This window comes from Bubalus kerabau, chromosome 1, assembly GCF_029407905.1.
Source record: "Bubalus kerabau isolate K-KA32 ecotype Philippines breed swamp buffalo chromosome 1, PCC_UOA_SB_1v2, whole genome shotgun sequence".
Classification (NCBI taxonomy): domain Eukaryota; kingdom Metazoa; phylum Chordata; class Mammalia; order Artiodactyla; family Bovidae; genus Bubalus; species Bubalus kerabau.
The window spans coordinates 229,488,925-229,510,532 of NC_073624.1; the positions used below are offsets into that span (position 1 = coordinate 229,488,925).

General features: G+C 44.3%; 1 protein-coding gene and 2 long non-coding RNA genes across 5 annotated transcripts in view; 1 reads left to right on the forward strand and 2 right to left on the reverse strand.

Annotated features, from left to right (window-relative positions):
• Positions 1–8,274, forward strand: part of ABLIM3 (actin binding LIM protein family member 3) — a 136,656-nt gene extending 128,382 nt beyond the window's left edge. The window contains exons 21-24 of one of the 2 annotated variants that reach the window (XM_055557952.1): positions 1,704–1,764; positions 2,433–2,440; positions 2,927–3,007; positions 7,584–8,274. In XM_055557952.1, the coding sequence (XP_055413927.1) occupies positions 1,704–1,764; positions 2,433–2,440; positions 2,927–3,007; positions 7,584–7,697 (264 nt within the window). In that variant the 3' untranslated portion in view covers positions 7,698–8,274. Of the gene's footprint in view, positions 1–1,703; positions 1,765–2,432; positions 3,008–7,583 lie in introns of both variants that reach the window. The other variant, XR_008706150.1, reaches the window with a different exon arrangement.
• The window catches only part of LOC129635223 (uncharacterized), a 118,392-nt gene that overhangs the window by 7,983 nt on the left and 88,801 nt on the right, over positions 1–21,608 (reverse strand). The window lies entirely within an intron of this gene.
• Positions 207–21,608, reverse strand: part of LOC129635246 (uncharacterized) — a 23,310-nt gene continuing 1,908 nt past the window's right edge. The window contains exons 2-5 of the long non-coding RNA XR_008706180.1: positions 4,063–4,161; positions 3,147–3,315; positions 1,270–1,342; positions 207–401 (exon numbers count right to left, since the gene is read on the reverse strand). This is a non-coding gene — a long non-coding RNA (uncharacterized LOC129635246). The remainder of the gene's footprint in view (positions 402–1,269; positions 1,343–3,146; positions 3,316–4,062; positions 4,162–21,608) is intronic.

Below are 21,608 nucleotides of genomic sequence, written 5' to 3' on the forward strand. Positions count from 1 at the left end.
TCATCCCCAAGTGGTTCACAGCTCCTGCGTCCGCTCGTGGGTGATGACAACGAGTGGAACCTAGACAGGCTTCGGGGCTAGAGGTGCAGTGACACGAGAGCCCGTGGGAGGGCTGGGAGCGCCTGATATTTAGGGCGCAGTTACTCCATGCTGAGCACCCACTCACTGTAACCCTGCGAGGCACTTACTATTTTTAATAACCTATTTTGTGGATGAAGAAACGGAGGTTCAGACAGGTGCAGTGACCTGCTTGAGCTCTCATTCCTAGTAAGTGCTGAGCCAGGATTCGAGCTGACCCCACAGCCTGACCTGACTGACTCACCTGCTGTGGCCTGGAGCCTTCCGAACTCTTAGATATCCTACAGCGTAAAACCTTCATGGAAGCTGAGTTGGTTTAAGGACTGAAAGGGAATGAAAATGGCTTGTTGGCAAAAGAAGAGGCTCTGTGACTAGACAAGGGATGGGGGGAGGGAAGGGACATTAAGACAGACATTCATTACTGTCTGGCCCTGAACAGGGCCAGCACTCTTCCGGACGCTGGGGGTCTACGGTGCACATATTTGCTGCTCCTTTGGAGCTCACATTCTAGCTGGAGAGACAGATGACCTGTAAGTGCATGTGTGACTTGAAGTCAACAGCCACGTGTATTTGGAGAAGGTCAGAGAGGGGTGAATTTAAACAAAGGCCTGAGTGCAGGGAGGGACGACCTCACCTGTCCAAGATGAGGAAGAGCCACCCAAATAGAGGCAAGCACCGTGTCAGAGTCCCTCGGTGGAGAGGACACGAGGCTGGGATGGAGTGAGCATGGAGATGAAGCCAGACAGGTATCATTAGGGCCCAGCCCTGGTAGAGACTCAGAAGGTTTCCCGTGGGTGTGCTGCACCATCCAACTCAGATTTTTAATGGACTCCCCCTTGTGTAGAGAAGAGACTGCAAAGGGACAGAAGTGGGAGACTTAACTGTATAAGAGACAATTTTAGGGTTGAGCACACAAAAGGGATCAGAGCTCCATGGTAGAGAGATGGCGGGTGTTAATACCATCCCCTCTCCTAAGCAGGGGACAGACAGAACCTGTCCTCAACACGCCCAGAGCCTGGACATTTGTTCATGAACAGATGTTTATACTGAAAGTCATTTATGTATGCCAGGCATTGCTCTGGGTGCTTGGAATACCAGTGACCAAATCAAACAAAACCCCCTGCCCCTTGGAGCTTATATTCTTGTAGGGAGAAACAGAAAGCAAGTATTACTACGTAGCATGCAAATCACCTTATACACACTGTGTAGACAGAGTTGGACACGACTGAAGCGACTTAGCAGCAGCAGCAGAGGGTAGTAAGTGCTGTGGGAAAAAAGGGGGAAGTTGAGCAGGACAAGAAGGGTGGCGAGTTGGGGAAGGGGCGACTTATAATTTTAGACAGAGTTGTCAGGGTAGATCTCATAGAAAAAATGATACTTGAGTAATGAAAGAAAGTGTATGCTGCAGTTCACCAGCATATGACTATTTACGGAGTGCCTACTATGTGCCAGGCCTAGGCACTAGGCACACGGCAGCAAATTAAATCATCCCAACTTGAGACTGAAGCTTCTGAGACAGTGCTGAGTCCCACCAGCTCCAGTCCACTTTCTGGAGATGGGTGAGGACTTGAGTGAGGCAGAGGTGAGCCCACCTCAGGCCAGCCCTGCTTCTGTCTCCCCTGCAGACACCCAGCGCAGACCTATTCCACTACGACAGCATGAACGCCGTCAACTGGGGCATGCGAGGTGAGTGTGGGCCTCTCCTGGGACTTCACAGGGACCTCGTTATAATGCGCTGCTCACAACCGCCCACTTGACAAACGATTATGACCCCACCCTGGGCTCTCTCTAAACCCCAAGTTCCCTTTCATTTCCCATTCCCTCCCTTTTCCCCTGCTCCTCCCTCATCCTCTCAGGTCCCTGGCCTTGGGTGATCTCCAGGCCATTTGTCCCATCTGGATTCCCAGAGCCATCACAGAGTGCTTGCTTTTCTCCCAGTACTGCTGAGCTGGAGTTGCCTGCCAGTCCCCAGATGGAGGGAAACACTCAAAGCCAGATACATTGTTCCCAGAAAAAATTCCATGAGCCTCACGCTGTGATACTCTTCCACCAGCCTCATCCGGCTCCAGTAAGCAGGCTCAGGCAGGTCCATATAAACCCTGGAGGAATCCCCCTGGAAGATGAAGGACTTCACCCACGTGCTTCATGGCCCCCAGGCTCTTCTTATTTCTATTCTAAATATCTCTAAAAACCTGTCCCTGGATCAGCCCAACCCCTTTCTCCATTGTATTCAAACCAGCCTTAATTTAGGATGAATTCAATAAGGACAGGGTCTCTATAACAGAAGCCAGTGTAGGGATGCAAAGCAAAGACTGATGGTCTCTACTTTTTGTGTGTCTCTTTTCTCTCTGCAGAGTACAAGGTAAAGACACATAGACCCTGGGGGTCTCTGGGACCCTGCAAGTTGCCACCCTGGGGACGAGCGGGAAGATGACAGCACTGTCTATGCAGCGAGGGAACAGCAAGATAACCCCAAGGGTCCTCTCAGGACTAGCATTTCCGGTCCCTCCTTGGGCACCTTCCCTGAATCCTGCCCTACATCTCTTGCCTCCTGAAACCAGACAGTTCCCCGAGGCCTCGGAGACATTTCTGGAGGCTTGCCAATCACAAATGTGAGACATTCACATGCAGGAGCCCTCTGCTCACACACCACGCTCATCCCTGGCAGTATCCGAGGACTCTGGGGCCTTGCCTTTGGGAGACGGCGCCTTGAGGCTGCCAGGAAACCCCAAAGAGGATGCACCAATGCTTCCTCCAGACTTGATAATCTCTGGCCCTTCCTGGATAGAAGAGGGATCGCAGCCACCACCCTCACTCAGCCTGCAAACACCCCTTCCTCTCTCCTCAGATCTACCCTTACGAACTGCTACTGGTGACCACAAGAGGGAGAAACCGACTGCCCAAGGATGTGGACCGGACACGTTTAGAGGTAGGTACAGAAAACTGAGCAGAAGCCTCTGGGTTTGAAGTGATTGCAGAAATTGACTGGTCTAACCCAGCTCAGGAGGGACAGACAGAATGAATGACATAGGGGTCACACAGCTGGTTGAAAAAGCAGAGACTCCTACCTGGTTTCCTTAGCCCAGGCTGTTCCTTGCTGTTCTATGCAGCCTCTTGATTCAGTTAGCATCTGTAATGCACAGCTATAGCGTGTCTCCAAACTGGGCTGATACTTTTGCAGATGTAAGAGGAGAGCTGAATTTGGTTCCTGCCTTTCAAGGGCCTGCAGCCTGTGTGCTAAGAAAGAACACAGCACTGATGTTATACAGGACGGTATAGAAAACCAGTGCCTGCAGTGGGAAAGGACGGGGACAGTTCTCTGCAGAGGGTAAACATATAAGCAAGTCTCGAGCAGGACTCCCTAGGTTCCAACCCTGATGCTTCCATCCCTAGGTGGACAGCTTGGCCACGTGACAAACTGGCCCCTCTCCAAACCTCGGTTTTCTCCTCTGTAAGATGGGGTGATTGTCATGCTTCCCTCAGGTTGCCAAGTGACATACATGAGACAGTACACACGGAGCCCTTGACATGGAATCCGGCAGTGTACTGAGTAGAAAGCTCTCCAGAGTATCTGTGCTGTTACTCGGAGAAGACCACAAGGCTGGCTGTACTGACGCTGGCCTCCAGGGAGAGGGAGGAACTGGATGGACTTGCGGGGGGTGGGTCCAGATGGACAAGGAGGGAGGAGCAACAGCGATACAGAACAGACGAGGCCTGAGCATGGCCTTGGGCACTCGAGCTGTCCAGTCCACTGGGCATGGAGTTCCAGTCCCTGCTGACACCGACTCCAGAAGCACCCCCTGCCCTTTCCCTCCCTGCCTCTCCCTGGAACACCCTTTCCATCTCAGCAGCCCATTCACTCCTCAGGGCTCCATTCTAGTGACGCCTGTGCCCCAAAGCCTCCCCAAAGCTTTCCTTAGGGTGTGTCACCCACCTTCTCTTCCAGCCTCCTCCAGCCCTGTGTCCGGAGCACAGACCCAATACCTTTCTCCTTTGCATCAGCTCATCAAGCCATCCATCTCCTCTGTCTGACACGCTGTCATCTATCACAGGGCCTGGACTAGGAGAAGGGTCAGGAGATGTCTGTGGAATTGAATGCAGGCTTGTAAGAGAGGAGGTTCGGCGATTCTTGGGACACCCTTGACCTGACAGCTAAGGAATCTGCCCAGAGTAGAGGGTTGAAGCCATAGGAGGGGGTGTGGGCGGCCAGGATGCTCTGTGAGTTCTTCCAGCTCTAGCAGGCTGGGGTAGCAGGGACAGAAGCCAGTGATTCTCCCCACGTAAGTGTCTGCCGGTGCTGACGGGGACAGCTCCCTCGGCAGCTCAGAGGAGCCAGCATTTAGGGATGAAAATGTTCACAAGCCTGGTTCATCCTGGATGACCAACTGCTCTGCTCCTAGACACCCAGGAAAACACAACCTTCTCTAAGAATCACTTGAGGAGCTTTTTAAAAATACTAGTACAGGGTCCCACCCAAGTCCAATTAAATTGCAATCTGGGGAAGGAGCTCAGGCATCAGTGTTCTTCAGAGGTTCCCAGGGATGTCTGATACGTAGCCTGAGCTGAGACTCCTGGGCTAGAGACCCTGCAGCAGCAGTTCAGGATGGGCATTGAAGAAGGAGACCCCCCTGTCCTCAGGGAGCTCAGAGTATAGATACTTATTCACACAATAAGTATTTTTTCAAACCTATTATATATACCAGATACTGCTCTAGGTCCTTGCAATGTTATCAGTGAACAAAACAAGGACCCCTGCCCCCTTGGAGCTGGTGTTCTCATATGAGGAGACATATAGTAAATGATACAATAATAAGGAAACAATAGTGTGTTGGGAGGTAACAGGGCTGAGGGGAAGGAGTAAGAGGAGAGCAGCGTGAGGGGGACTAGGAGCTGGAGGGGTGAGTTGCAGGCTTAAATAGGGAGGTCTGAGTAGAGCTCATTGAAAACATGACATCTGAGCAAACACTTGAAGTACAAACCATGCCTATATAGAAAGGAAGCACATTCTGGGCCAGGGAAACAGCCATCGCCAAGGCCCTGACGCAGGAGTGAGCCTGGTGCATTGGAGGACAGCAGGAAGTGAGTGTGGCTGAGGCCACGTGAGCCCAGGAGAGAGGATGAGGAGGAGGAGGAAATGAAATCAAAGGAAACAGAGACCAGGCCACACCGTGTGACAGACACATGAAGAGATCCTGCACTAACGAGAGTGCCAGTGATTCACTGTGCCAAGAGCATGCCCCTCATCATCTGTCATCCTCACAGGACCCATGAGGGCAGGCACTGGCATGCTGCCACTCTCACGAGAGGACACTGAGGCTCAGTGATGTTGGAAGTACCCTGTCCAAGGTCACACACTCATATCTGCCTGGCTCTAAAGCCCGGGCACATAATCTTCATCCATTAAAGTCTGTGATGGATGTCAAGTGGACAGGCTGCCATTAAATGCTCTGAGAACTCAGGAGAAAGGAGACTCCATGTGGCCCTCAACAGAAAGAAGAAAGCCTCAGATTCCTCAGCCTGTCCTACAGTGGCTACTTGAGTAGTTTCGGCTTAATTCCTTTATACTGTGTTAAAGATTTTTTAACACAGTGGCAAAAGCCAGCTAGAGAATCGATAGTAACCATCACTCTCCAACAACAGAAAAAACAGATTAGACTAAATTACAGTTCCCCTCAGGCTTTACTATGGAAGGGGCAGAGAATGTTCTTATATCCACATATTTTCAGCACTTCAGTGAGAGTAAAACAGATCTGGGCAAGTCAATAGCAGAACAAAAGAAGGACACTGTCTAGACGGGTGGGGTCTGAAGGAGTCTAACAACCAAATGTGACATGTGGGTGCTGTCTGAATCCTTATTCAAACAAACCAGCTCTAAAAAGAACTTTTGAGACCATTAGGGGAATTTTATTGTGGACAAGTATTAGGTAATTCTGTGGAATTGTCATTTTTTTCTTGCCCATGCTGTTGTGGTTATGTAAGAAAACAAATTCCCAGTATGCTTTGAGATGCCAACTGCTGTATGTAGGAGTGAAGTGGCAGTATCTAGAGTTAAGAGACTTAATGAGAGGAAAGAGAAAATGTGGTAGATTCTGATGGTCATTGAATCTGGGTGAGGGGCATGGGTGTGCACTGTGCTATTTTCTCTCTTGTGTTGTTTTGAAATTGACCAAGAGGGTGGTGGGCATACACTGCATTTGGCATCAGGAGCCCTAGACCCAGTTCTTCTACCTGCCTAGTGGTCTCCCCTCCCTCCTGGGCAAGTCATTTTCATTCTCTGACTTTTGCTTTTCTCACTTTCCAGTTGGGTAGAAATAATTCCTGGTTTTCAAAGTGGTCGGAAGAATTAAAAGAGAAAAGGGTGAACGTACATATGAGCATGATAAAAATGCAATAGAGGTAACTGGTGGTAGGGTTAAATACTAAGTACCCAAAAATCAACTCAGATATATAACCAGTGATATCTAACAAAAGTATGATAAACAAAAGTATCAAAGTTACCTTTACCTAAAAAAAATTTTGGAAATGTGGCAAAAACATTCATTCACAGTGCCAACAAGCCAGAGAATTGGCTAATTGTTATGTGGCTGTACACATAATTCTCATTCAATTTCATTCAATACCTGATGAGCTAATATAACTGGTAACAAGAGCAAGTGAATGCAGTAAACTTTCAGGCAGGATATAGGCCATCTAATTCTCTCTTTAAACAAAATCATAAATTTTATTTAAAAAATAAAATTTCAGACCTCAAATTTTATTTGAAAAATAAAATTTCAGACCTCCAGAAGAGTTTCAAGAATAGCAAAATGAGGATCCATTTATCCTTCACCAACTGTTTACATTTTGCCACATTTTAAGTGCCATATATTTCTAACTCAAAGCTTAGAAATCAAAGTTGTACAAACTTTCAACTCTGCTCAGAAGGGACAGGAGAAAGGACAGGCAGAAAGGGGTTAAAAAATCCACTAAGACATGAAGAACAATGTTTCATTATGTGGCATACTTGTCATATAACAAAGAGTATGGTATGGAGAAATCGGGAGAGAATTTTTTTTTTTTCATTGACTGACCTAAGGAAAAACCTTCCAGATTTTTTTGGTAAACTTATTACTAAGAGGAAATACACCCTAAAATCTTGGACATGCCTCCTTTTCTGTGCAAAGTAGACAGCAGTAACATTACTCCATACACACTCCTGGACACAATGCATGGAGCAGGGATGCAGAAAGAGGAGGCCAACTGAGAGGCACTCAGGTGAAGCAGAAGTCCCGCCTGAGTCTTGGGTAGAGAAAGCCTCTCCAGCCAGATCAACTACAGCGGTCCCTCCCAGGAAACACTCACTCACACAGCCATCCACTCGACATACTCATCACACACCCTCCGTGGGTCAGGCACTGTGCCAGGCACAGCAGAACCAAAGGAAACATACAGGAACCACTCCTGCGTCTACCTGCCTCTCACGTCCTCAAGTTGTTCCCTCTCTGTCTCCTCCCCTCTCCTTCCAGCGCCACCTGTCCCAGGAAGAGTTCTACCAGGTCTTTGGCATGACCATCTCCGAGTTTGACCGGCTAGCCCTCTGGAAGAGGAATGAACTCAAGAAGCAAGCCCGGCTGTTCTAGGCAGAGGCTCTATAAATATATATGCATTTATATAAAGATATATGTAAAATCTCTATACTGAAGCTCGGTATAACCCTCCTGTGTAATGGGGCACACTGCCTGCCATGAGACTTGCTTTTCTGTATCGTCAGGCAAGCCCACATCGTCAAGATATTTTTATGCTCCTTACTTTCTCTTTTTTAAGTGCAATGGGGTTTGGGAAGGAATTTGTGGGGACTCCCATCCTTTTACTGGGGAGCCTTTTTATACTGAAACATCTGTCCTGACTTGAGTCCCCCAGGGTCCAACTCTCTTTCCTGAAAGAGGTGCCTGAAGGAGTCTCTCTTCTCTGCTTCTCGGCTCTTCCCCAACCTCCAGGGACGATGCTGACCGTGCAGTTTTCACACTTCACTGGCCCCAGAGGGGCCCTTCTCAAGGGGGATCCACAGCGTTCTCCCTGAGTCACTGAACACCTTTGAGAGCCCTGAAGAATTTTCTTATCCCCCCCATTAGGACCTCAGTGCTGTCTGGGGGTGATGCAGCTAGAAATGTGGGTTTCACGTCTATTCGTTACAGAAATAAACAGAAATGGATAGGGCCTTGGCCTCTCCTCGCCTCTTCAATCCCCCTATCCTTGATCCTCACCTCTCTCTAGTCCAAATCTATGACTCATGGTAGGAAAAGAAAAAGCACTTCCCTTTTCTGCATCATTACTTCCCATGGCCCCGTGCCTGGCCCCTACATGAAGAACCAGAGGGAGAAAGTGGGAGCCGGGAGCAGGAGACAGAGCGGGACGCCCGTTAGTGCCGGGGCTGCAGGACCCCTGGGACCCTCCCTCATTGCTCCCAGAACCTCCAGACCTTCCCCCTTAGGAGGAGAGGCCCATTTTGGCAGCCTGTATTTTTCAGCCTTACTACAATCTATGTGCCTGACAACTCGCCACAGGGCTAATGTTCCCACCACGGCTCCAACCGAACAGCTAGACAGACAACCTCTAACACACACCTCCAAAGGTAATACAGACCACGTCCTAAAGAAAGCTTCCTGGCCTATGCTGTCTGGTCTCTGGGTTGGTAGAGCAACCCAACCACACCCCCACCAGTCCTTGGCTCCCACTGCAAAGTTGGCCATGCTTCATGGGGGAAACTTTCGAAGAATGACCGCTTATGAGATTCCAAAATGGAGCACTGGCCAACGTCGCTCATGGTCATCCTGATTTCCCCAGTGGCTGCCTTTCCTGCCTCCTTGCCTTCTGGAACAGGGATGAAATCTTAACCATCTCTCCTCCCCTCCCCAAATCTGTAACCATGAGTTGGTGATGGTGAGATCTGTTCCTTCCTGGAGATGGCTTGAGTCAGACCACGAAGGAAGGATGAAGAAGTGGAAATGACAGTTATGACTCTCAAGAGGTTATGTGTTGTGGCAAATGTAGGACTGACTTCAGCAAACCCTCACTGAGCACCTGCTGATGCTGAGCACCTGCTGTATACTGAGCACTTAATGTGGGAGGGCAATGGGAATACTAGAATGATCAACCTGGGGCCCAATCTCAGGGGCATGCCTACTAAAAATGGGTGTCATAAGGCATGTACTCAAACATGACGGATGTGAGGCAGAAAGTGATAGGAGACAGCATGAGAAAGTGTGTGTGACGTTACTAAGAAAGCAGATGCAGCTGGTGCAGACCAAGGACAGCTTTCTGCAAGAGACTGCATCTAAGCGAAGTTGAGGAAGGTGAAGGAGACGGAAGGGAGGAGACTGTAACCTGAAAGGGTGAAAGGATGAAGGGCCAGAAGGGAGGTCTAATATACTCTCATTTAGAATGTCCACCCTTTCTGCATCCTCTCTTTTTGGCCAATGTCTTTCAACTGTCCTGACCCTTTTAGAAAAGTCCCCAGCCAGACACAATCATTGAAACTGCCTCATTATCACTGGTTGAGAACTTGGAGAGATTGAAGGGCTTTTGTTATTGTTGTTGAATATCTCTGTTTCCCATAAATGCACATAATTTCAACCCAGATTTGTGTCCTTCTGTTGTTTCTCATGTGAGTGGAAATGAGTGACATGGGGAGAGGCTGAACCATACGCATTTTTCAGAATAAAACTATCAGAGAGAAGCCCTCTCTTGGTCTCAGTTTCTCCTTTGATAAGAAAGTCTGACCAGGTAAGCATTACCCAAACTGTTTCCTGCAGAATGCAGGGTCCTAGAGGATGGAAGAGGTTGTTGCAATAATGAATAGGGTTCTATGATAAAAAAAAAAAAATGGTAGTAAGACCCAGGTGAGCTGATGATTTCCAAAAGGTAGTAAACCTAGAGATGGGGAAGCACAGTATCAGAGTTCTCATCCTCAGTAAGCCAGAAACCACCCACCTCTACACCTGACTTCATCTGAATCAGTGTTGCAGTTACTGACAACACAAGAGGAGATCAAGAGTAGAACATGACGTTCACTTCCCTACACATATGCATCAAAAATACATCTAAATGTTGAACAGTTCTCAAAGGAAACCGACTGAAAACTGGCAGAAGAGCTCTTATACAACCAAAGCTGCAAGAAAGATCTCCATACCACCAGGTAGGACAAAAAAGAAAAATAAGGCATCAGGAAGGGGCCAGCACCCCTGGGGGGTAGTTTTGAAAGAGGAAAGGTTCTCTCACCCTGGAAACCACCTTTGCCAGCTGGGAAGTCCACCAGAACAGACAGGGAGCTGAAGGGGCCTGGTCTCTGCTTGCAAGGAGTGTGTGTGTGCTGGTTTGCTAGCAGTCAGGGCAAAGAGGGACCAGCACTTGATGGCTACCATGACCTCATATTGTCAACCCAAAATGCCATCTGGGCAGGGCCACTAGTATGCACAGCAGCTAGGTGCTGAAACCTGGCCTTGAGCAGATGGCCCCCCGGGAGAGGACTCAGTCCAGCTGTGCAGAGATGACCTGGAGTGTGGTCTGGGCCTCCACTGTCAGTGCCTGCCACAGGGGCACAGTCCACCGTAAGACCCCCACTGTCAGCATGCTCACAGAGGAAAGCAGCTCCAGTGGTGGTAGGCTCAGAGCCCGGGCACGACAGGGGTGAGGCTGACGTCAGAGCCAACTATCAGGGCTGCCGTTTCGAGCAGTGGGCCCAAGAGCAAGTCCAGCATCACCTGTGCTGTGCTGGTGTGCACACTAGATGGCACGACCACAATCACACCACCCCCCAATAGACCCTGGAGAGGAGAGCGCAGCTGTTCCTTTTCCAGTGGGAGCACTCCAGTCCTGCCTACCTCACACCACAGCTTGGAGTCGTATCTGGGGTAGACAAGCCCTGGGAGAGTCCTATCACCGAGACAGCCCAGGTGCTAAACGGCAGCACAACCACTTCAATTCCTGCAGCCACAATGCCCTGGCCCCCAGTACCTGCCTAACACTAGGTCTCAGAAAACCACATTGGAGAAAGGAATATGGCCTTGGGCTGCTCCGAGGCAAAACCAAGGACACCTGCACAGGTGGTGTGGAGATTCTCTGTGACAGCATGGGCCTCACTTGCTTCAGCACTCAAATCCTTTGGGAAAGAGCATGCACGTAAGGGCAGTGCAGCCTTACCGAACCCAATCATCAGAGCTTCTACTTCAACAACAGGAGAGCAGACTCCAGCCCCGACAGGGCTGACACAGCCACAGAACTAAGCAGAGGACTCCTCACACTCTCCAGTGCACACACTAGTTACCACAACACCAATCATACCCACTATCAAAGGAATAATTTCCACTCCGAAAAAGACATGGCTGGCATTCGTACCAAAAATAATGGACTCACACAGCCTACACAGGGACACTTCCACCCTAAAACAGTCCTTTGAGACCACAGTAGATAACTGTTTTTCCTAAATTCACAAACATAAATTTAAGTAAAGTGAAAAAGAAGAGGAACTATTCCCAATTAAAAGAGCAAGAGACAGACCCACCAAGAAAAAAGGAGAAGACTCAAATCAATAAAATTAGAAATGAAAAAGAAGTTACACCAAAAAATACAAAGGATCATAAGAGACTACTATGAGCAACTACATGCCAATAAAATGGACAACTTGGAAGAAGAAATGGACAAATTCTTAGAACTGAACCAAGAAGAAATAGAAAATATGAACAGACCAATCACAAGCACAAAAATCGAAACGGTAACCAAAAATCTTCAGCAAACAAAAGCCAAGGGCTAGATGGCTTCACAGGTGAATTCTACCAAATGTTTAGAGAAGAGCTAACATCAATATGCCAGCAAATTTGGAAAACTCAGCAGTGGCCACAGGACTGGAAAAGGTCAGTTTTCATTCCAATCCCAAAGAAAGGCAATGCCAAAGAATGCTCAAACTACTGCACAATTGCACTCATCTCACACGCTAGTAAAGTAATGCTTAAAATTCTCCAAGCCAAGCTTCAGCAATATGTGAATCGTGAACTTCCTGAGGTTCAAGCTGGTTTTAGAAAAGGCAGAGGAGCCAGAGATCAAATTGCCAACATCTGCTGGATCATGGAAAAAGCAAGAGAGTTTCAGAAAAACATCTATTTCTGCTTTATTGACTATGCCAAAGCCTTTGACTGTGTGGATCACAATAAACTGTGGAAAATTCTGAAAGAGATGGGAATACCAGACCACCTGATCTGCCTCTTGAGAAATTTGTATGCAGGTCAGGAAGCAACAGTTAGAACTGGACATGGAACAACAGACTGGTTCCAAATAGGAAAAGGAGTACCTCAAGGCTGTATATTGTCACCCTGCTTATTTAACTTCTATGCAGAGTACATCATGAGAAACGCTGGACTGGAAGAAACACAAGCTGGAATCAAGACTGCCGGGAGAAATATCAATAACCTCAGATATGCAGATGACACCACCCTTATGGCAGAAAGTGAAGAGGAACTAAAAAGCCTCTTGATTAAGGTGAAAGTAGAGAGTGAAAAAGTTGGCTTAAAACTCAACATTCAGAAAACAAAGATTATGGCATCTGGTCCCATCACTTCATGGGAAATAGATGGGGAAACAGTGGAAACAGTGTCAGACTTTATTTTGAGGGGCTCCAAAATCACTGCAGATGGTGACTGCAGCCATGAAATTAAAAGATGCTTACTCCTTGGAAGGAAAGTTATGACCAACCTAGATAGCATATTGAAAAGCAGAGACATTACTTTGCCAACAAAGGTCCGTCTAGTCAAGGCTATGGTTTTTCCTGTGGTCATGTATGGATGTGAGAGTTGGACTGTGAAGAAGGCTGAGCTCCAAAGAATTGATGCTTTTGAACTATGGTGTTGGAGAAGACTCTTGAGAGTCCCTTGGACTGCAAGGAGATCCAACCAGTCCAACCTGAAGGAGATCAGCCCTGGCATTTCTTTGGAAGGAATGATGCTAAAGCTGAAACTCCAGTACTTTGGCCACCTCATGCGAAGAGTTGACTCATTGGAAAAGACTCTGATGCTGGGAGGGATTGGGGGCAGGAGGAGAAGGGGATGACAGAGGATGAGATGGCTGGATGGCATCACTGACTCGATGGACATGAGTCTGAGTGAACTCGGGAGTTGGTGATGGACAGGGAGGCCTGGCGTGCTGCAATTCATGGGGTCATAAAGAGTTGGACACGACTGAATGACTGATCTGATCTGATCTGAACATCTATCCTGATCAAACTCTTCCAGAAAAGTGCAGATGAAGGAAAACTCCCAAATTCGTTCTACGAGGCCAACATCACCCTGATACCAAAACCAGACAAAGATGCCACAAAAAAAAGAAAATTATAGATTAATATCACTGATGAACATAGATGCAAAGATCCCTAACAAAATTCTAGCAAACAGAATCCAACAACACATTAAAAAGATCATATATTATGATCAAGTCAGCTTTATCCAAGGGATGCAAAGATTCAATATATACAAATCAACCAATGTGATACACCATATTAACAAACTGAAAGATAAAAACCATATGATCATCTTAGTAGATGCAAAGAAAGCCTTTGACAAAATTCTATACTCATTTATAATAAAAACTCTCCAGAAAGCAGGCATAGAAGGAACAAAGCTCAACATAATAAAGGCCATATACAGCAAACTCACAGCAAACATTATCCTCAATGGTGAAAAACTGAAAGCATTTCCTCTAAAATCAGGAACAAGACAAGGGTGCCCACTCTTACCACTATTATTCAACATAGTTTTGGAAGTCCTAGCCACAGCAATCAAAGAAGATAAAGAAATTAAAGAAATCCAGATTGGAAAAGGAGTATAACTCACTGTTTGCAGATGATATGATTCTCTACATAGAAAACTCTAAAGATGCCACTAGAAAATTACTAGAGCTAATCAATGAATAAAATCCCACAATATAAAAGTAATACACAGAAATCTCTTCCATTTCTATGTACTAACAATGAAAAATCAGAAAGAAATTAAGGAATCAATCCCATTCATCATTGCAACAAAAAGAATAAAATACTTAGGAATGCTGCTGCTGCTGCTAATTCGCTTCAGTTGTGTTAGGAATAAATTTACCTAAAGAGACAAAAGACCTGTGTGCAGACAACTATAAGACACTGATGAAAGAAATCAAAGACAACACAGAGATGAAGTGATACACCATGTTCTTGGATCAGAAGAATTAATATGGTAAAAATTACTATACTACCCAAAGCAATCTATACATTCAATGCAATCCCTATCAAACTACCAACAGTATTTTTCACAGAGCTAGAACAAATAATTTCACAATTTGTATGGAAACACAAAAGACCACAAATAGCCAAAGCAATCTTGAGAAAGAAGAATGGAACTGGAGGAATAAACCTGCCTGACTTCAGACTATACTACCAAGTTACAGTCATTAATACTAGCACAAAAACAGAAATACAGCCTAATGGAACAATATAGAAAGTCTGGAGATAAATCCACACACCTGTGGATTTGACAAAGGTCAAATCTTTGACAAAGGAAGCAAAAATATACAGTGGAGAAAAGAATCTTTTCAACAAGTGGGGCTGGGAAAACTGGTTAACCATATGTAAAAGAAAGAAAATAAAACACTTCTAACACCATACACAAAAATAAACTCAAAGTGGATTAGAGACCTAAATGTAGGACCAGAAACTGTAGAACTCTTAGAGGAAAACATGCAGAACACTGACATAAATCACAGATCTTTATAAATTCCATTCATAAAGATCCTTTATGAATGGAAATAAAAACCAAAATAAACAAGTGGGACTTATTTAAAATAATATAAATTTAAAAGCTCTTGCATAATGAAGGAAACTATAAGTAAGCTGAAAAGACAACCCTCAGAATGAGAGAAAATAACAGCAAGTGAAGCAACTGACAAAGAATTAATCTCCAAAATATACAAGCAACTCATTCAGCTCAAAACCAGAAAAACAAACAACCCAATTAAAACATGGGCAGAAGACTTCCACAGGCATTTATCCAAAGAATACATACAGATGGCTAATAAACACATGAAAAGATGCTCAACATTGCTCATTATTAGAGAAATGCATATCAAAATTACAATGAGGTATCATCTCACACCAGTTTAAATGACAATCATCAAAAAGTCTACAAACAACAAATGCTAGAGAGAGTATGACGGTGGGAATGCAAACTGATACAACCACTATGGAGAACAGTATGGAGATTCCTTAAAAAACTAGGAATAAAACTCCCATATGACCCAGCAATCCTACTACTGGGCATATGCACTGAGGAAACCATAACTGAAAAAGACACATGTACCTCAATGTTCACTGCAGTACTATTTACAATAGCTAGGACATGGAAGCAACGTAGATGTCCATCAGCAGATGAATGAATAAGGAAGTTGTGGTGCATATACATAATGGAATACAACTCAACTATAACAGATTTGAGTCAGTTCTAATGAGGTGGATGAACCTAGAGCCTATTATACAGAGTGAAGTAAGTCAGAAAGAGAAAGACCAATATCATATATTAACACATATATAAGAGGTGGCAAGAATACACAGAAGAACTGTACAAAAAAGATCTTCATGACCCAGATAACCACGATGGTGTGATCACTGACCTAGAGCCAGACATCCTGGAATGTGAAGTCCAGCAGGCCTTAGAAAGCATCACTACGAACAAAGCTAGTGGAGGTGATGGAATTCCAGTTGAGCTATTTCAAATCCTGAAAGATGATGCTGTGAAAGTGCTGCACTCAATATGCCAGCAAATTTGGAAAACTCAGCAGTGGCCACAGGACTGGAAAAGGTCAGTTTTCATTCCAATCCCAAAGAAAGGCAATGCCAAAGAATGCTCAAACTACCGCACAATTGCACTCATCTCACATGCTAGTAAAGTAATGCTCAAAATTCTCCAAGCCAAGCTTCAGCAATACGTGAACCGTGAACTTCCTGATGTTCAAGCTGGTTTTAGAAAAGGCAGAGGAACCAGAGATCAAATTGCCAACATCCGCTGGATCATGGAAAAAGCAAGAGAGTTCCAGAAAAACATCTATTTGTGCTTTATTGACTATGCCAAAGCCTTTGACTGTGTGGATCACAATAAACTGTGGAAAATTCTGAAAGAGATGGGAATACCAGACCACCTGATCTGCCTCTTGAGAAATTTGTATGCAGGTCAGGAAGCAACAGTTAGAACTGGACATGGAACAACAGACTGGTTCCAAATAGGAAAAGGAGTACCTCAAGGCTGTATATTGTCACCCTGCTTATTTAACTTATATGCAGAGTACATCATGAGAAACGCTGGACTGGAAGAAACACAAGCTGGAATCAAGACTGCCGGGAGAAATATCAATAACCTCAGATATGCAGATGACACCACCCTTATGGCAGAAAGTGAAGAGGAACTAAAAAGCCTCTTGATTAAGGTGAAAGTGGAGAGTGAAAAAGTTGGCTTAAAACTCAACATTCAGAAAACGAAGATCATGGCATCTGGTCCCATCACTTCATGGGAAATAGATGGGGAAACAGTGGAAACAGTGTCAGACTTTATTTTGAGGGGCTCCAAAATCACTGCAGATGGTGACTGTAGCCATGAAATTAAAAGACGCTTACTCCTTGGAAGGAAAGTTATGACCAACCTAGATAGCATATTCAAAAGCAGAGACATTACTTTGCCAACAAAGGTCCGTCTAGTCAAGGCTATGGTTTTTCCTGTGGTCATGTATGGATGTGAGAGTTGGACTGTGAAGAAGGCTGAGCGCCGAAGAATTGATGCTTTTGAACTGTGGTGTTGGAGAAGACTCTTGAGAGTCCCTTGGACTGCAAGGAGATCCAACCAGTCCAACCTGAAGGAGATCAGCCCTGGCATTTCTTTGGAAGGAATGATGCTAAAGCTGAAACTCCAGTACTTTGCCCACCTCATGCGAAGAGCTGACTCATTGGAAAAGACTCTGATGCTGGGAGGGATTGGGGGCAGGAGGAGAAGGGGACGCCAGAGGATGAGATGGCTGGATGGCATCACTGACTCGATGGACTTGAGTCTGAGTGAACTCCGGGAGTTGGTGATGGACAGGGAGGCCTGGCGTGCTGTGATTCATGGGGTCGCAAAGAGTCGGACACGACTGAGCGACTGAACTGAACTGAAGGGAATCTACAAAGATAGTACCAAAGATCCTAAGTGCAGGGCAGCAAAGGAGACACAGACATAAAGAACAGACTTTGGGACAGTGGGAGAAAGAAAGGGGTGGGATGATTTGAGAAAATAGCATTAAAACATATACATTACCATATATAAAACAGATAGCCAGTGGGAGTTTGATGTATGATTCAGGGAACCCAAAGCCTGTGCTCTATGACAACTTGGAGGGATGGGGTAGGCAGGAAGGTGGGAGGAGGGTTCAGGAGGGAGGGGTCACATGTATGCCTATGGCCAATTCATGCTGATGTATGGCAGAGGCCATTGTTATATTGCAAAGCAATTATCCTCCAATTAAAATAAATAAATTAATTAAAAACAAAAAGAACAAGAAAAATCACTTGAAACAACAAAACAATAAAACAGACCTCTCCAGTCAACTAGATCCCAAGTTCAAGAAGGAGGCAATAAAAATGCCAAAGGAATTAAGAAAGATTATCAACAGAAATGCATATTACTGTAACAATGAACTGGAAACTATAAAGAGGAACCAATCAAAACCAGACAACTGAATTGCCAAGATAAACATTAAGCTAAAAGCAATGAATAAGACAAAGATACCATGAAAAAAGAAAATCACTGGCCAATATCACTGATAACATAGATGCAAAAATCCTCAACAAAATAATAGCAAGCCAAATCCAACAATACATTAAAAGGATCCTACACCATGATCAACTGGGATTTCTCCCAGGGATGCAGGGATTTTTCAATCCACAAATCAATCAGTGTGATACACTTCAAAAAAAATTGAAGAATAATCATATCATCATCTCAATAGATGCAGAAAAATCTTTTAACATATAACAGGAACTCTCCAGAAAGTAGACTTAGAGGGAACATACCACAACATAATCACAAGCTGGAATCAAGACTGCTGGAAGAAATATCAATAACCTCAGATATGCAGATGATACCACCCTAATGGCAGGAAAGCACAGAGGAACTAAAGAGCATCTTGATGAAGGTGAAAGAGGATAGTGAAAAGCTGGTTTAAAATTCAACATTCAAAAAACTAAGATTATGGCATCCTGTCCCATCATTTCATGGCAAATAGATGGGCAAACAATGGAAAAAGTGGCAGATTTTATTTTCCTGGGCTCCAAAATCACTGCGGATGGTGATGACAGCCGTGAAATTAAAAGATGCTTGACCCTTTGAAGAAAAGCTATGACAAACCTAGACAGCATATTAAAAAGCAGAGACATCACTTTTCCAATAAAGGCAAAGCTATGGTTATATCCCAAGTCTGTATAGTCCAACCTATGGTTTTTCCAGTAGTCATGTACGGGTGTAAGAGTTGGACCATAAAGAAGGCTGAGTGCCAAAGAATTGATGCTTTTGAACTGTGGTGCTGGAGAAAAACTCTTGAGACTCTCCAACAGCAAGGAGATCAAACCATAGAAATGGAATGGAAATCAACCCTGAATATTCATTGGAAGGACTGATGCTGAAGCTGAAACTCCAATATTTTTGTCACCTGATGTGAAGAGCTGATGCACTGGAAAAGACCCTGATGCTGGGAAAGATTTAGGGCAGGAGAAGGGAGTGACAGAGGATGAGATAGTTGGATGGCATCACTGACTCAATGAACATAAGTTGGAGCAAACTCTGGGAGACAGTAAAGGATAGGGAAGCCTGGAGTGCTGTAGTCCATGGGGTCACAAAGAGTTCCATGTGACTTTGCAAATAAACAACAACATATATGTCATATACAACCTACAGTTAACATAATACTCAATAGCAAAAAGCTGCAAGCATTTCCTCTAAGATCAGGAACAAGACAAGGATGCCCACTCTTACCACTTTTATTCAACATAGTTTTGGAAGTCCTAGCCACAGCAATCAGAAAAGAAAAAAATTAAAAGGAATTCAAATTGCAAAAGAGGTTAAACTGTCACTGTCTGTACATGGCATACTATGCACAGAAAATTCCAGTGATGTTACCAGAAAACTACAAGAGCTCATCAATGAGTTTGGCAAAACTGCAGGTTACAAAATTAATACACATAAATCTGTTACACTTCTATACACTAGCGATGAAAGATAAGAAAGAAATTAAGAAAACAATCCCATTTATCACCACCTCAAAAAGTATACCTAGAAATAAATCTACCTAAGGAAATGAAAGACCTTTGTACTATAAGACACTGATGACAGAAATCAAAGAGGACACAAACAGATGGAAAGATATACCATGTTCTTCGATTGGAAGAATCAATATTGTCAAAATGACTGTACTACCCAAGGCAATCTCAGATTCAATGTCATCCCTATCAAATTACCAATGGCATTTTTTACAGAACTAGAAAAATTTTAAATTTATATGGAGACACAAAAGACCCTCAATAGCCAATGTAATCTTGAGAAAGGAAAATAGAATGGGAGGAATCAGGTGCCTGGACTTCAGACTATATTACAAAGCTACAGTAACCCAAACAGTATGGTACTGGTACCCAAAAACCCCACAGAAATATAAATCAATGGAACAGGACAGAAAGCCCAAAAATAAACCAGGCATACCTGGTAAATTAATCTACAACAAAGGAAGCAAGACTATACAATGGAGGAAAGACAGTCTCTTCAATAAATGGTGCTGGGAAAACTGGACAGCTCCATGGGAAAATAAATAAATAAATAATCACAATGCTCTTCAGTATCATACAGAAAAAATAAATTCAAAGTAGACTGAAGACCTAAATGTAAGACTGGACAGTATAAAACTCTTAGAAGAAAATATAGGCAAATACTCACTGACAGAAATTGCAGCACTATCTTTTTCAATCCATCTCCAAGACTAATGGAAATAAAAACAAAAACAAGTGGGACCTAATTAAACTCAAAAGCTTTTGCTGAGCAAAGGAAACCATAAACAAAACAAAAAGACAACTCACAGAATGGGAGAAAATATTTGCAAATAGTGTGACCAACAAGGGATTAGTCTCCAGAATTTACAAACCGCTCATGAGGCTTTAACAGCATAAAAACAAACCAATCAAAAAAATGGGCAGAAGATCTAAACAGGCATTTCTCCAAAGAAGAAAGACAGATGACCAAGAGACACATGAAAAGATGTTCAACATCACTAATTAGTAGAGAAATTCAAATCAAAACTACAACAAGATATCACCTAACCCCAGTCAGAAGGGCCATCATCAAAAAATCTATAAATACAGTATGGTACTGGCACAAAGACAGAAATATAGATCAATGGAACAAAATAGAAAGCCCAGAGATAAATCCACGCACATATGGACACCTTATCTTTGACAAAGGAGGCAAGAATATACAATGGATTAAAGACAATCTCTTTAACAAGTGGTGCTGGGAAATCTGGTCAACCACTTGTAAAAGAATGAAACTAGAACACTTTCTAACACCATACACAAAAATAAACTCAAAATGGATTAAAGATCTCAACGTAAGACCAGAAACTATAAAACTCCTAGAGGAGAACATAGGCAAAACACTCTCTGACATACATCACAGCAGGATCCTCTATGACCCACCTCCCAGAATATTGGAAATAAAAGCAAAAATAAACAAATGGGACCTAATTAACCTTAAAAGCTTCTGCACATCAAAGGAAACTATTAGCAAGGTGAAAAGACAGTCTTCAGAATGGGAGAAGATAATAGCAAATGAAGCAACTGACAAACAACTAATCTCGAGAATATAGAAGCAACTCCTACAGCTCAACTCCAGAAAAATAAATGACCCAGTCAAAAAATTGGCCAAAGAACTAAATAGACATTTCTCCAAAGAAGACATACAGATGGCTAACAAACACATGAAAAGATGCTCAACATCACTCATTATCAGAGAAATGCAAATCAAAACCACTATGAGGTACCATTTCACACCAGTCAGAATGGTTGCGATCCAAAAGTCTACAAGTAATAAATGCTGGAGAGGGTGTGGAGAAAAGGGAACCCTCTTACACTGTTGGTGGGAATGCAAACTAGTACAGCCACTGTGGAGAACAGTGTGGAGATTCCTTAAAAAACTGGAAATAGAACTGCCTTATGATCCAGCAATCCCACTGCTGGGCATACACACTGAGGAAACCAGAAGGGAAAGAGACACGCGTACCCCAATGTTCATCACAGCACTGTTTATAATAGCCAGGACATGGAAGCAACCTAGATGTCCATCAGCAGACGAATGGATAAGAAAGCTTTGGTACATATACACAATGGAGTATTACTCAGCCATTAAAAAGAATACATTTGAATCAGTTCTAATGAGGTGGATGAAACTGGAGCCTATTATACAGAGTGAAGTAAGCCAGAA